Genomic DNA, 15242 nt, shown 5'->3' with positions numbered 1-15242 from the left:
CCGACTCAAACCGATATAGTTGGTTTGGTTTGGTTTTGATAAAAACCGAACCAAACTACCCCATGTACACCCTTATCTACAACCATCCAGCCAACTACCATATGACGATGCGCTATAGTCAGCACGATTACAAGGAATTAATTACTTATTTTTGTTGGAATATTTTTATTGGATCGACGCGATTTGCCTAAGATGCAATGGCATACACGAACCCAAAAGCATCAAATTACAATATGATATTTTAGGGGTGTTTAATGTAATTTACTCTAAATTTTAAAATTGATACAGTACGTAAAGACAAAAATACCCGTAGAATCTAGTAATACATGTCATGAGCGACTACGTAAAATCAATACAACTGTCTCAAAATAAAAAATAATAAGGCAGAAATTGAAGGGACCCCAAGGCGCTGTGAAAGGGACCAAGCAGCTCATCAAGACAATCTCTGAACATCTTTTGATTTACTCCCCAGATCGACTGATGATGTGCCGTAAAATTACGACACATTTGATGCTAATTATTTAGACTTTTGTGACTTTTGAAGTATTTTTGGTGTTACTTCTCTTGTGTTTGTGTCACTTTGTAGGATAAGATGTTCGGAGAGCACAACAGAGCAAAATATAGCAAAACAGGCCAAGTGTAGGAAGCATGACCTGCGAATCGTAGGTCATCCCTGCGAGACGCAGAAGGTGACAACCATTTTGAAAAATTTGAGTAATTACATGCAGCAGTTGCGAGACGTAGGTGTCACCTGCGAGCCACATTTGATACCGCAAATGCTATCACCCACTCAGTGAAGATTGCACGACCTGCGGAAGTTTGGTGCAACCCGCGGTTCGCCGGTTGCACCTGCGACACCACCTGCGGCTCGCATGTTATGCATGCTGGGGTATTTTTGTCCAAAGCTGGGAACGTTTTTGGGATGTTATAAATACTTTCCTATGGTTTGGAAAAGGCATTCTTTATTTAGTTTGTTGTCTCTTAGTATTAAAAGCATTTAATGTTGGTTGTTGAAGACTTTAAGAAGAATCTTGTACTTTTGTCATCATCTTCCATTATGTTTGTAAGCATTATGAATATTTATTTTACTCTTGTCTTTTATTTAATGAAAATGAGTAGCTAATCCCATTAGCTAGAGTTGTGAGACCAAATGTATTGATTATGTGATTGGGTTTTTGTATTCCAACTATATTTGTATGCTAAAAGTTGTTTTCTATTAACTCTTCATGCTTGAACTACTTTTAATGGTGGCCAACATTATTTATGCCTAAGTACTTTTGCTTTGCTTGGAAAAGAAAGTAGAAGTTAGGAAAAGAGTTAAATAGCAAGAATTTGGGGCTTTAAACCGCATCTAAAAGCTTGAGTTAAGAATAGGAAAGTTACTTGAAACTATAAAAGGTATTCACTTTTGTAACATCTAAGGCTTGGAAAAGCTAAATAATGAGATGTACCAATTCGATTGAAAGACTTTTGGTAAAACTAAGCAACCTATTGTTTACTACATCTAAGGATATAAATAAGTTGAATTGATACCCAGTTGCATTACTTTCCTTTGGAACCACAACCTTAGTCCTTTTACCAATAGATTAAATTTCACAACAAGATTTCTCTAACAATTAGTGTGACAACCTTAAAATCAAATATTATTTATACCCCCTTCCCTAGAAATATAGACTATTAGTTGAGCATTACACTTGCTAAGTAAATTTCTTCGTCGTATTCCCTGTGGGATTCGACCCCAACCTCGTTAGATTCTATATTTGACCAACGACTGTTTTACTCCTATTTTAAGGGTGTAATTTGGATGTATCAACTGATAATAGGATCAGAGTCTGTACAAAAAAATACAATAAATATAATATGAGTACAACAACACATACACAGTAAGTATGATCAGTTGCCCCAAGATAGTAAAGAGGGTTGGACTGAAATATACATAATATAAAGCTAGGCATTAGAGAAGTGATGTGACACCTCTCTATGACCATTACTTCTATTTATTTATTTTCTCATTGTTTTGAATATTTCTCTAATTTTTATTTACTTATTATTGTACAAAAATAAATGTGTCAATCACTACTCCTTTATTCATTCTTATTCTTTTATGTTTATACTTAAATGTCTCTAAATTTACTACTCCACTGATTTTTATTATTTATTATAAAAGAAAATAAGAGTTTCAACATTTACTACTCCCATTAATCTCCTTTCTTTTGGCCATTTTTTTCATTTTTCTGCTTCAATCTATTAAACACATTGGATTATTACGGGAAAAGAAATCTGATCATCTTCTTTTGCCTAACTCATGTAGCAATAGGCTATAGCACTTAATATCTTTTCAGTTATCTTTTTTTTTTTTTTTTTGACCTCCTTTATTTGTTTTCAATTCAAATTTTCACTTCCATAACTTATATTAAATTTCTACTCTAAATAATGTCATTAACTCCATGATTCTTAAGTTTTCATATTCATTACCACCAACTATTTAATTTTCAAATTTAAGATACCTTATGGTATTTCTCAATTTGTCCCTGTATAAATTCACAACTTTTTTGTTTCATGAAACCACTATTCAAGATTATTCTTTTCATTACATATTGAGGAAGTAATATTGTAACGACCCGCTAGATCGTTATGGGGGTGACTTAGAAAACTAGACCTCCGTTAGGAATTTCGAGGCCATGGGTGAGTCCGGAGCGTGTTTTTAGGTGTCTGTGCATGTTTTGTTTGCGTCAATAGGGTCTTAGATTAGTGTTGGGATTTTTGGGTGGAAACTGGTGCAAAAACCCGAGCTACTGGTCAAAATGGACCGCTGCAATGGGTGTGGGACCGCAGCAGCGGGTCCGACGCAGCCGGTAGGGGGTTGCCGCCGTAAGGAGGCGGGACTTTAATGAGGTCCGCCCGCTGCAGCGGTCGATGGGAGGCAAAATTCGTGTTTTATATTCTTTATTCCGAACCCATTCCCCACATAACACCAAAATAGTTTTCAAGAACTGTTGTGGCAAAATTCTAAAGCTAGGGCTAAAGTACGCTTGAAAGGTAAGTCTCAATGTTTGACTTTTTTAATTCCATCATCATGATAGATTCCATGATTAGTTAAAGGTCTGTTAAAGGTGAATGAAAGGGCTAAAACCCTTGAATAATGAATAGGTTGTCGATTTTATTGTTGTTTAATCATCTAGGAGTATAGGTTACCACTTCCTAGGATGAGAACTTGTCTATTAATGATGGAACTTGTTGAATGAGACCTAAGGTTTCATAAATGATAACTTTGGCATAAAAGCTGCTTGTAAAAGGGTTGGAACGATTAGAAAACCCATGAACGATAGAATATGATTATTGGGGTTGATATTATGATGAAATAATGCTTAGTGATAGTTCACCCATTTGAAAAGGGTAGGAGTAGTTGAGTTCTTTTCCCCAAAGCGTTGTATTGTTTGAGTAGATGATTTGAATACTCATATAGCTCTATGTTTCTAGACTTTGAACGTTCGGAAGCTTTGCGAAAGGAAAAAGCTATCGCGGAGTGATTACCTTGTTCTAGTTCTTCTTTGAGGTAGGTTACGGTCTACTTGAGTTAGACATTGATTAGTTGATTATGTGTGTTACGAAATTGATAGGAGAGGCATGATTAGGGCTTCGGACATCAAGTGTGGTTGATAATTTCTACAGCTTGATATTGATTGATTAATTATGTGATGAACTGATATGAAATGATAAAGAGGGAGTTCATAAATACTCTTCTTGTTGACTTGGAGGATTCCATTATTCATGTTATTGATTGTTGAGTCTTGATATGACTTGTGACATGGTGACTTGTGTTTCTTGATATTGATTTATTGATTGTTCTCATTCCTTATTGGTTGTGGAACGAAAATACATTGTGATGAGAAAGATATTATAAATATGAAAAGGCACATTTGACAGGGGGTGAGGATGTAGCCTAGTTATAGGCTCGTGATCCGAGGTCAGTTCCGGAACGAGTGGTACATGGACACCATGGGTCCCCTGCAAGTCATGGCTAATGAGTCAAACTGTTGGGAAGAAACAAGCAACAACCAAATTGCACGACGAGGTAACAAAATAAGAAATACTCAAGTCAAAACTTCTCACACTATTTGAACCAAGAGAAGACAATAAACACTAGCACAAATGAAAATCCAGACAGCAACTATACCAACAACAAAATAGCAAAGCAAGCAAAAGTAAATCAATACAAGAGACACCAGATTTATGTGGTAAAACCCCTTCAAGGTGAAGAGGAAACATCCACGGGACCTCTGCCACACAAAAGCTCCACTAAAATCAACAAGAGTTAAAAAAATGTTCTCCAAATGGCTACAACATCAAAACCAAACACGGAGCAACAATACATAAAAGATACCACCAAAACTAGTGAAGAAATGAGAGAAATGACCCCCAAATATGAGCTACTGTTCGTACTCAAAAACTGAAGCTACAGAACACAAAATCTGATCCCCACCGTTGAAATAGAAGAACCAAATGTTAAGAATCTCCAGTTAAAATTTTAGAACGATCCAACCGTTAATGAATCAGAAAACACAATTTAAAGTGGACTGTTGTAGTAGAAAATTTCTGGTCGAAAATCTGCACTTCTCTCTCACTTTTTCTCTCTATATGGCTGCTATAAAATAACTCTTTGTGTTATAAAAATAAGACCTAATTTGATCCTATATATAGAGGATTTTAGGGCAAAAGTGGTCTGGTCCAAATTGGATTGGTTTTGTTAATCCAATTCCACATAGGAAGGGAAAATCCAAAAACTCAACAATTCTCCCCCTCCCGACTATGTGGAGGAGACCGCCATCCTGCGATCAAGAGACACTCTAAATATAGACTTGCAGCCAAGCCCAAAACAACCCGAATGGATGACATCTTCACAACTGGAGAAAAGATTTCATCAAAATCATCTCCCTTTTTCTGATTAAAGCCCTTGACAACCAATCTAGCCTTGTACCGTGGAACTAGGTAACCATCTTCATGTTTCACCCTGAAAACCCACTTGTTTTTCAAAGCTTTTTTGTCTCTAGTAAGCTTAACCATATAAAATGTATGATTATCATACAATGATTTAATCTCATCTTGCATAGCATCAAACCACCTTTCTTTTTCTTCACTATCCATGGCTTCATCAAAACTTTCAGGTTCTCCCCCATCAGTCAAGACTACAAACTCATTGGGAGAATAACGAGATGCAGGTACTTTCTCTCTAATAGATCTTCTGAGAGAACTCTCCGAAGCATCAATAGCAGTTGGTTGTTGGCCAACCATATCATCTTCCACTAGAGCATCAACAACATCATGCTGGTCATTCTGAACATGATCATTATCTTCATTATCAACTTGAGCTTCATTGTTTTGAAGATTTTCTTCAGGTGCAATAGTCATAGGAACTGGATCAACATCAACTAAGCTCTCACTGCTCTGAGAATCAACCTTCTCAGCTTTGTCAAAATCTTGAATTGTCTGGTCTTCAAAGAACACAACATCACGGCTTCTAACAAGTTTCTTCTCAACTGGATCATAGAAACGATACCCAAATTCGTCTTTATCATAACTAATATTGAAGATACACTGCCTAGTTTTAACTTCCAGCTTTGAACTCTCATCCTTAGGAACATGCACAAAGTCCTTACACCCGAAGACTCTCAGATGAGCATAAGAGACATCCTTACCAAACCAAACTCTGTCAGGGACATCACCATCCAAAGCAACGGTGGGAGATAAATTGATAACATAAGCAGCAGTATTAAGTGCTTCTGCCCAAAATGAATCTGGCAACTTAGCATCTGAAAGCAAACATCTAACCCTCTTAACTAGAGTTCTGTTCATCCTCTCTGCTAAACCATTTAACTGAGGAGTATTTGGAGGAGTTTTCTGATATTGAATACCCTGCTGTCTACAATAATTATCAAAAGGACCAATGTATTCACTACCATTATCTGAGCAGATACATTTTAGTTTCTTCCTTGTCTGTCTCTCAACCAAGGCCTGAAAAGTCTTGAACACATCAAGTACTTGATCCTTGAACTTCAAAGGAAATACCCAGAGTTGGCGAGAATGATCATCAATAAAAGTCACAAAGTAAAGTGCACCACCACGAGAGCTTACTTTAAAAGGACCACACAAATCAGAATGTACCAACTCCAGCAAATCAAGCTTTCTTGAAGGCGAATGACTCTGAAAGGAAACTCTTTTCTGTTTCCCGGCTGAGCAATGAACATATCTCTTTAACTTTGCTTGTTTCATCTCTTTTGGGGAAAACCATGCGGGCTTAGCCCAAAGCGGACAATATCACATCATGTTAAGAGTATCTTTAGGCCGTTTTAGCCCAACACAGACACTACCATTTAGCATGTGTGTGCGGATATGTGACAGAGTGGAGATAATTTGTGATTTACGATTGTGTTTGTGATTACATGGATTGAGTTACTCTTATTGATTTCTACTTGTGTGGATTTACCTTATCCCTGTGTTGGCTGATAGTTCGATGTTAGATGATTTATGTTGATAGTTCTTGAGATTATGTGATGTTGTGCCTATCTGTCTATTTTATTGAGTCTGTGATTGTATGCATGATACTAATCTTAATTGGCCCATGATATCTACCAGTACATAGTGTTTGTACTGATACTACCTTGCTACATTCTTTTGAGTGTGGATTGTGATCCAGAGACATCTATGAGATATTTAGCGTGAGGCCAGTTCCCGTCAGATTCGAGGGTGAGCTCTTATCCATGCCAGGCCGCCTGAAGATCTTTCTTATTTCAGATATCTATTTCATTTCAGACATTTATATTTATTTTAGACAGCTATTCATTCTTTAGACAGTTATGTTTTAGAGTCCTTATACGATGACTTTCGGATTTTAGGTTTGTAATAGTTAGACTTCCGCAGATTTTATTTATTTATGGCATGACTAGACATTTGCAGATTTTATATCTGTTATATCCTTGAATGTCTTAAAATTGGCTAAATAATGTGGTAATCTTTTGGGTGGTTGGTTAATTAGATGGTTCGCCCACGAGGGGATTTGTGTGGATGCAACTCCGGCTATTTGGGTCGTGACAAATATTCTCATAGTATTATTGTAGTGTTAGATTTATGCTTTATCTTGACTCGATGAAGAATGCCTTTGAATGCTGATCAGTTTGCAGGAGAAGATGTCGTAAAGAGCCCGAAAAGTTGTGCATTAATTCTGTAATTCTCCTTTCATCTATTTTCTTATGATTAAGGTCCTAAGGAAGATGTGTGTGTTGTATTTTTTTTTTTTCTTTCTGTTTACTTTCTTGTGTGTTCTCTCTATGAAACTTCTTTAGTTTGAGTTTTTATTAATTTTGAGTGTCACTAGTCTATATTTTCATTTAGGCTCAAAATATTTTTTTGTAACTTCGTTGAGAATATGCTAATTATTAACGAAGTCAAAAAATATTACTAATTGCTTAAAAGGAACATATATTAAATATTGAAATACACCCTTCTTTAGGTGTTTCTTATTGTATGAAGAACCATTTACGTTTTCTTTAAAGATTTTGTTCATTTCTTAGAATTAACAGAGTCAATCATATTAATAAACTAAAATTCATTTATAAGAATATCAGCAATATCTTCAGGTAAATTCTTGATCACAGTTGAAGTCAAAATGAAGTGAACCGGTGACAATCTCAATCTACTATTGTCATATGAGGTGCTCCTAATGGACTAAATATAAATTGAAAAATAATACTAAATATTCTTGCTGAAAAGAAATTTATTATAAATTACGTAAAATGTAAGTTTTTTTCTTTTGCTTTTTCCAACTATTTGCATCTCTCTTTTTTTTTTTTTTTTTTTTTGGAGATGTAGTTTTCTTTATTTTTAGGACGAGTAATGAAAATATTGAAATAGCAATAAATTGATGTCTCAGACTAAGAAAATAGAGATCTGTAAGTATGGAAAAAATAATATTTTTTTCTTATTTTTAGAGTAAATGTAGGACAGAGGAAGGGGAAAAAAAAAGGTAATAAACGAATAGAAAATATATACTGTAATAGAGGATAGAGACGAAATTAGCAAGAGGGATTTATTTAGATGATGATGAAAATGAGAGAATAAACAAAGACAATGAAAGACAAAATATTTTTTAAAAAAAAAAGAAATGAAATAGATACTTTTTTGTTCTCCTGTTTAGTCTCATCACTTTTGGTTTCTTTTTATTTTACTTGAATAGAAGAAAGATTCATTGAAGAAGAATTTCACTATTTAATGAAAGCAAGGGGAAAAAAAAATCAACTCCTTAAATATATGAAATTAAGAAAATCGTGTATTGACCTTATAATATATGAAACTTTTCTTAATAAATTATTCTTTTCCCTTTAAAGAATATTTGACAATAAAATGTTATCTTTATAATCTCCAATCTACTAAAATGTCTATATAGTGATTTTATCAAATTTTTTTTATTTCAATGGTTGGCTTTTTTTTTTTTATTGTTCTATCTCAATAAAATTTATAGAAGAACGATTTCTAAACTTACTAATTTTTCATAACCTGCGAAGCGCGATAAGTTCCCTAGTACTCTATTAAGTTGGATTTAAGATTTGAGACCTTTAATTTTGAGCAGAAGAATAAGTATGTTACAATCTATATAATTGGAAAAAGAAGGGAAAATGAGCTAAAAGGGTTCTTTGAGAGTGAAATGAAGAATAGGGGATTTCTATTTCTTTTTCTTTTTCTTTTGTTATAAACATTTAATTAGGGGTTAATTATGAAGAGATGGGGTTGAATTAAAATATTTGTAAACTTAGGGTAAAAAATTAAAAGATCAAAAACTTTTAACAAAACCCAAAATCCCATCCATTAAAATATTTGTAAACTTAGGGTAAAAAATTAAACGGAAAAGGGCCAAAATTACCCCTGAACTTTGAAAAATAGTTCATTCATACCCTTCGTTATACTTTAGGGCCAATTATACCCTTACCGTTATACTATGGGGTCAATTATACCCTTATGTCTAACTGCTGCCACGTGGCATCATCTCAGCCCTTCAAAATTATTTTACCCTCAAATAATTTTTTACCCACTAAAATAACTCAACCCGACCCGATTTTTTTTCCAGCCCAAACTAATACGAAATTATTATTTATTTATTTTTGCTGGAAAAATTATCCGTATTAGTTTTGGTGGAAAAAAAAATTCGGGTCGGGTTGAGTTACTTTAGTGGATAAAAAATTATTTGAGGGTAAAATAATTTTGAAGGGTTGGGATGATGCCACGTGGCAGCAGTTAGACATAAGGGTATAATTGACCCCATAGTATAACTGTAAGGGTATAATTGGCCCTAAAGTATAACGAAAGGTATGAATGGACTATTTTTCAAAGTTCAGGGGTAATTTTGGCCCTTTTCCGAAAATTAAAAGGGCAAAAACTTTTAACAAAACCCAAAAAGTTGCTTACATAAACAACAAAAAGTTGTTTCGACAACTCCTAGTTGCTTACAACAAAACCCCAATTCTTGTGAAAACTTAGTAAACAATCGATTGTTGCTTAAGCAAATAGTAGTTGTTTATGTTAAACAACACGAAGTTGTTTATGAAACTGTTGGTTGTTTACATTAGAACTTATCGAACGGGTCATTGGATGTTCAATTGTTATCAAGTGAATACGTTGATGTTCAAATATTCATATAATCAAACAACATTGATTCCATTATCACTAGATTAGTAAGTTATTGTTAAACTATTGGTAGAGTCAATCAATTTTGCGATCAATTGTGATATTATTAATAAGTTGGGTTTAATCACTCATTGGACGACTCGTTTGATATTTAATTGTTATCAAGTGAATACGTTGACGTTCAAATATTCATATAATCAAACAACATTGATTCCATTATCACTAGATCAATAAGTTATTGTTAAACTATTAGTAGAGTCAATCAATTTTGCGATCAATTGTGATATTATTAATAAGTTGAGTTTAAACACTCATTGGACGACTCGTTTGACATTTAATTGTTATCAAGTGAATACGTTGATGTTCAAATATTCATATAATCAAACAACATTCATTCCATTATCACTAGATCAGTAAGTTATTGTTAAACTATTATTAGTAGAGTCAATCAATTTTGCGATCAATTATGATATTATTAATAAGTTGGGTTTAATAACTCATTGAACGACTCGTTTGATATTTAATTGTTATCAAGTCAATAAGTTGATGTTCTAATATTCATATAATCAAACAACATTGATTCCATTATCACTGGATCAGTAAATTTTTGTTTAAACTATTAGTATAGTCAATCAATTGATGATAAAATTAATAAGTTGGATTTAATCACTCATCAAATGACTAGTTTTTACAAGAAACAAAGTTTTTATATTAGTTAATTTTCATTTGTGATCAGTCAATTAATTTCCAATTGAGTTCATGTATAAGCAATAATGAGTTGCTTAAACAACTTCGTGTTGTTTATTATAAGTAACATTTATTTATTTAAACAACTACTAGTTGTTTACCTAGTTTTAATGAGATACAAGGTTATTGTATAAGCAACAAGGAGTTGCTTGAACAACTTCTTGTTGTTTATTATCAGCAACAAGTGTTTGTTACTACAACAAACAATTGTTTATTAACTTTTCCGGCGAAGTGGAGTTGCCTGAATAATAATGTTGTTATTATAAGCAACAATTATTTTTTAAAATTTCTTTTTTAACGAGAAATAATTTCTAGTATAAATAGTTAGATATTTTCTGAAACAACCAGTGTTTGTTTAAGCAACCAATAGTTTCTTGCGTATTTTTTTAAGAGAAAAACGTACAGGTTTTTTTTTTTTTTGGTAAAAAGTGCTTTTATTTTTGGGTTTTTGTGTAAATTAAAAAAACTTGGGATTTTTTGTGTAAATTAAAAAAACTTAGGGGGATAGAGTCCCTTTTACCTAATTTTTAGAACTTGAGTCCTAAATTCTTATATAAATAACTCAAAAGTCTCTTTTGATTTCATGCCCCTTATTACTCCCACCGTCTATTTTTATTTGTCCAGTATATTAAAAATAGATATCTATTTTACTTATCCATTATAGAAAACTAAGAGATAATTTACCATATCAAACCTATTTTACCCTTATTATTAATTATTGGGTTGGAAACAAGAAATTGTTAGTAATTGCATAACTTTTAAAGTACATTTGATTGACTTCAATTATTTATAATAATTTGGGGTAATATAATAAAATTGTCTTTTTATTTATTTCTTCTAATGGATGTGCAAATATGGACAAATAAAAATAGACGGAGGGAGTACATGTTTATATTATTTGAAACTTCCTAATTTCATTAATATACACACACCTCTAATGGGTTCGTCCATTTAGGAATTTCACCAAAACAAACCGAGAAAAAAATTGCACGGTTTTCCCTTCAAATGGATTGGTCCTTAATTTTTGTCTGTTAAATGGGGTGATTTTTAATTTTCGTGCTAAAAAATTGAATTTATGCTTAGCAGGACATAAGTTGTGTGCTTCGAAATGGTTTTGCTTTGAGGGGCAAAAATGAAATACCAACACAAAATAAGGGCAAAAGTGCCAATGACCCCTGTATATTAGTCGGATTGCTTTGAGACAAACCGACCCATATAAATCATCTCAATTCCCAAAAGCCCGAAAACAAATTCAAATTCAAAGAAGCAAGAAAATTACCGTTGGGCGAGGGCAGAGATATGCCAATGAACAATTTGAAGAACACCGCCGGGAAATTAAGATCCACAAGAAAACCACTAAGAGATGTTTCTAATTCTTCAAATAATGTAAAGCCATTAGCAACTACTTCCTTCAAAACCAAGAAGCTCCAAAACGAACATAATGTTGTCGATCGTCTTCTTCTTATTCGCTCCGACTTCTCCTCCGTCATTCATCAGGTAATTTTAATTCTTGTCTTGGACTAAGTATAATTTTCCTTCTCAATAATTCAACAAGTATTCAATTAGGTAGATTTAGGGTGCGTTCAGTATGAAGGAAAATGTTTTCTTGGAAAATAAGTGGGGTTCTTACATATTTTCTTGTGCTCGGTACGTAAGTAAAAAAATACTATCCTTAAAGCATTTGTGTATAATCTAGACAAATACTAGTGGAGTAGGGGTGGGGGTTGTGGGAGACAATCAATGTGGAAGTGGAATGCCTCTTGTGATTCATATAGCTAACCAAACGAGGATTTTGTTTACTTATTAAACTTGAATTATTTTGTTACACAGCCATAGATGATTTGTGTCGTATATTATAAGTAGTGCAGTTGTAATTTCACTTGATTTTTTAAACTTCTTCAGATTGCCCCAATTTTGTAGTGAGTGACTTACATTGCCCCAGGAAGTGTTAAGTTCGTCTCTGTCACCAGTTTGGGTACTTCTAAGTGCAACCCAAAGGCGCTTTTGATCAGTTTATGCATTGTCACGGAACTTTATTCATTGTCACCAGGAATTCACATTGTTTATTAGAAATTCGTGTCTTAGCACTTGTCAGTTGAGTGTCTCTGCCTGCTGTTACTGGCTACTGCTGCCACAGATGAGTCTACAAATGAACGGAAATTTTAGGGATCCTTGATAAAGTTGCGGGAAGAGAGGGATAACGTAGCTAATTCTTGGTGCTGGGATAAGGTTGTTTTATTTCGAGTTAATGCTCTTTAGGAAATCCATAGATCTGCACAGGCAATCCCTATTAGTTGGGATTAAGTTATAGTCATGTTAGTACATTTCATTGGATCCAATATTCATAGGAGTCTTTGACTCATGTTAGAGACTTACATGCCATTTGAAAATGTAGAGAACTTTTAGAGTTCTAGTGTTAGAGAAACTAACTTTTTATAATCTTGGGAGGATTCAAATGGCCGACCCGACCCCAATTTGCTTGGAATTGAAACGTAATTGTTATTGATGTTCTTTAGGAAATTCATAGGGTTACCTCAAAATCATACGATGAATGTCAGTTGTTGGACCTATTACTCTGCTAAATGGAGCAAAATTGAAGACTCGTGTGAAAAAGTTAGACCCTTCCTGCTTTCCTTTTTATCCTTTTTCCCCTAACCATCATCAGCAAAGAGCTCAATCTCTTTTGACATTACTTAGATTTAGGAGTTTACCTTGTGGTCATCTTTACCTGACATATAAGCATTTTGCATTCACAAGTGCTTTACACTCAAACGAGCATATTTACATCTTGCTCGAACTGTAACAGATACTAATTGTTTGAAGTTTGTTTTCCCTGTATCAACTTCAATGTTTTAATAAAGAGGTTAATGACATCTTTATTTTCATGATCAACTGCAGATTGATGAACTTGTTAAAGTGCTCAAACTAGGAGGCAAGAAGAGTGGAAAGGAAATTGAATCTTTCGCACATGTCTTGTCTGAAATGCAAGCTTCTTTGAAGGTTCTCTTTTTTCTGTCATATTCTCTGCTCGTTCATTAGAGTCTTTCATTGCACCGTATTTTACATATATTTTCTGTTGACAAATGCAGCCATGGGTTCCTAAATTCCAGAAAGCCCTTTCTGACCTATCCACGAGGCCTGACTATCCACCTGAACAGTCTCGAATTAGTGAGGAAGTTCCCGTGGTAGCTGATAATATAAGCGATGCTGTTGATAGCCCTGACCAATCCAAGTGGGATTCACTAGTTTCCCCATCACCCCTTGTGTCCTGGCGGGCAGGCTGTACGACCGAGAGTGGCAGACAACTTTTTCTGCTCACACCTTTGCCTCTTCGCAAAGTGCTCTCATCCAAATGCCAGGAATCCTCTAAAAAGTTTGATAAGTATACATCAAATACGAATGTCCAGCAACACCCTCTTTTTGATATCACGGGAAATATGGAAGATGGTACTCTTGAGAATACAAAATCTATGGCTAGTCAACCACTGTCCCTTTCTGATGATGTAAATAATGAAGTGAAGTCAATTCCGAACAAAGTTTCTGATAATGATATGACCATCAATGAGGTCACCCGGAAAAGTGATCTTATTTCGCCTGTAAAACTTTCACAAATTGACAGCTCGTCACTACTAGTAATGACTCCATGCTTGAAAATGTCACCGCCGAAGACCTGTGTACTTCTTGAACCTTCATCAGAGTACAACTGTAGGGACAAGCATGGGGCTTATAAAATGACACCGTTTCCTGTTTCACGTCATTTTTCTAGCATGTCTGAGGAGGATTCAGAATCCTCCAGCTCTGAAGCTGCTGAACATTTGTCGATGAAGTATCCAGAGCTATTTGGAATCAGATTAAATCAGAACTTGACAAACGGAGGGAAGGTGGTAGATGATGAATCACCAGACTTGCTTTTTTCACCACCTAAGACTTGTGTTCTGATGGAGCCACCTGTGGAAGAACCGTTGACTGCTGCAGCTGGTGAGTACCCACTGCCAAAAAAATGCAAAAATGATATTCAAGATCTTTTAAAATGCAAAAATGATATTCAAGATCTTCCTTTTCTGAAAAAATTTTAAACATGCAATCTGGATGTTTCTATTTGGTTTTCATTAACATGATCATTCTGATATTTATTGTTCTTTCTTTCTTTCTTTTGGGAACAGAAACTGGTGGCAAATTAGATATAGTTGAAAGCACTCCCATGATGACAGAATGCAAGAGCATTCTTGTAAAGGGAAAGCATCCTGGTGAGAACACTTTGAAGAAAGAACTATGGATAAAATTTGAAGAAGCGTCGAGAGATGGCATCCATTTTAATCCTTCTACTGTCCAGAAAACTATCCAAAAAGATTTCCTTGAGAGATTGGAAGAGGCTTCTGATGATGAAGGGGTCTAAGATGGTTGATATCATCACCCTCTGATGCCGGAGTATGCAGGGAAGAGGGAGGCTATCTTATTCAGAGAAAAAAAAAAGGAATTATGTATCTTAGGTAAATTTGAAACTTGTATCAACTTCCCCTATACCGCCACCACCCCTTCTTCACTCCTCTTTTGTGAAGTAAAGATGAACATAGCAAAAGGGCTTCAAATGTAGTCCAAGTGCAAATTTTTGTAATTTCTGAATGAAGAATTTGAAGTTCTCTAGTAGGCGTTAGAACAATATTTGAGTTGAAGTAGAAAAAAAGATAAACCCCTTCGGCCTTCGCCATTTCCTGTTCTGCAGTATCCCCTAAAACTTTATGCACATATTTGACCTTCTTGGCTCCAATGCTACAGAAAAAAAGGAAAAAAAGAAGATGATGAGATGATTTTATTTCTCT

The 15242-nt window shown here is 34.5% G+C and overlaps 1 protein-coding gene across 1 annotated transcript; it reads left to right on the top strand.

Annotated features, from left to right (window-relative positions):
- The first annotated feature begins 11651 nt into the window (after positions 1-11651).
- On the top strand, positions 11652-15242 carry LOC132602383 (uncharacterized). Its single transcript, XM_060315256.1, has 4 exons — positions 11652-11919; positions 13321-13422; positions 13512-14400; positions 14586-15242. The coding sequence occupies exons 1-4, from the start codon at positions 11722-11724 to the stop codon at positions 14816-14818; spliced, it is 1422 nt and encodes a 473-aa protein (XP_060171239.1). The 5' UTR covers positions 11652-11721; the 3' UTR covers positions 14819-15242.

The sequence above is a fragment of the Lycium barbarum genome, chromosome 7 (assembly GCF_019175385.1).
Source record: "Lycium barbarum isolate Lr01 chromosome 7, ASM1917538v2, whole genome shotgun sequence".
NCBI lineage: Eukaryota > Viridiplantae > Streptophyta > Magnoliopsida > Solanales > Solanaceae > Lycium > Lycium barbarum.
Note: the sequence above shows the minus strand (reverse complement) of the source record. Positions and strands in the feature narration are given on the sequence as shown.

What these genes read in the sequence shown, in the direction of transcription:
- LOC132602383 (XM_060315256.1), top strand. Translation starts at nt 11,722, where the DNA reads ATGCCAATGAACAATTTGAAGAACACCGCCGGGAAATTAAGATCCACA. An exon ending in AAATGCAAGCTTCTTTGAAG is followed by an intron (nt 13,423 to 13,511) that starts GTTCTCTTTTTT and finishes TGACAAATGCAG; the next exon opens with CCATGGGTTCCTAAATTCCA. An exon ending in ACCGTTGACTGCTGCAGCTG is followed by an intron (nt 14,401 to 14,585) that starts GTGAGTACCCAC and finishes TTTTGGGAACAG; the next exon opens with AAACTGGTGGCAAATTAGAT.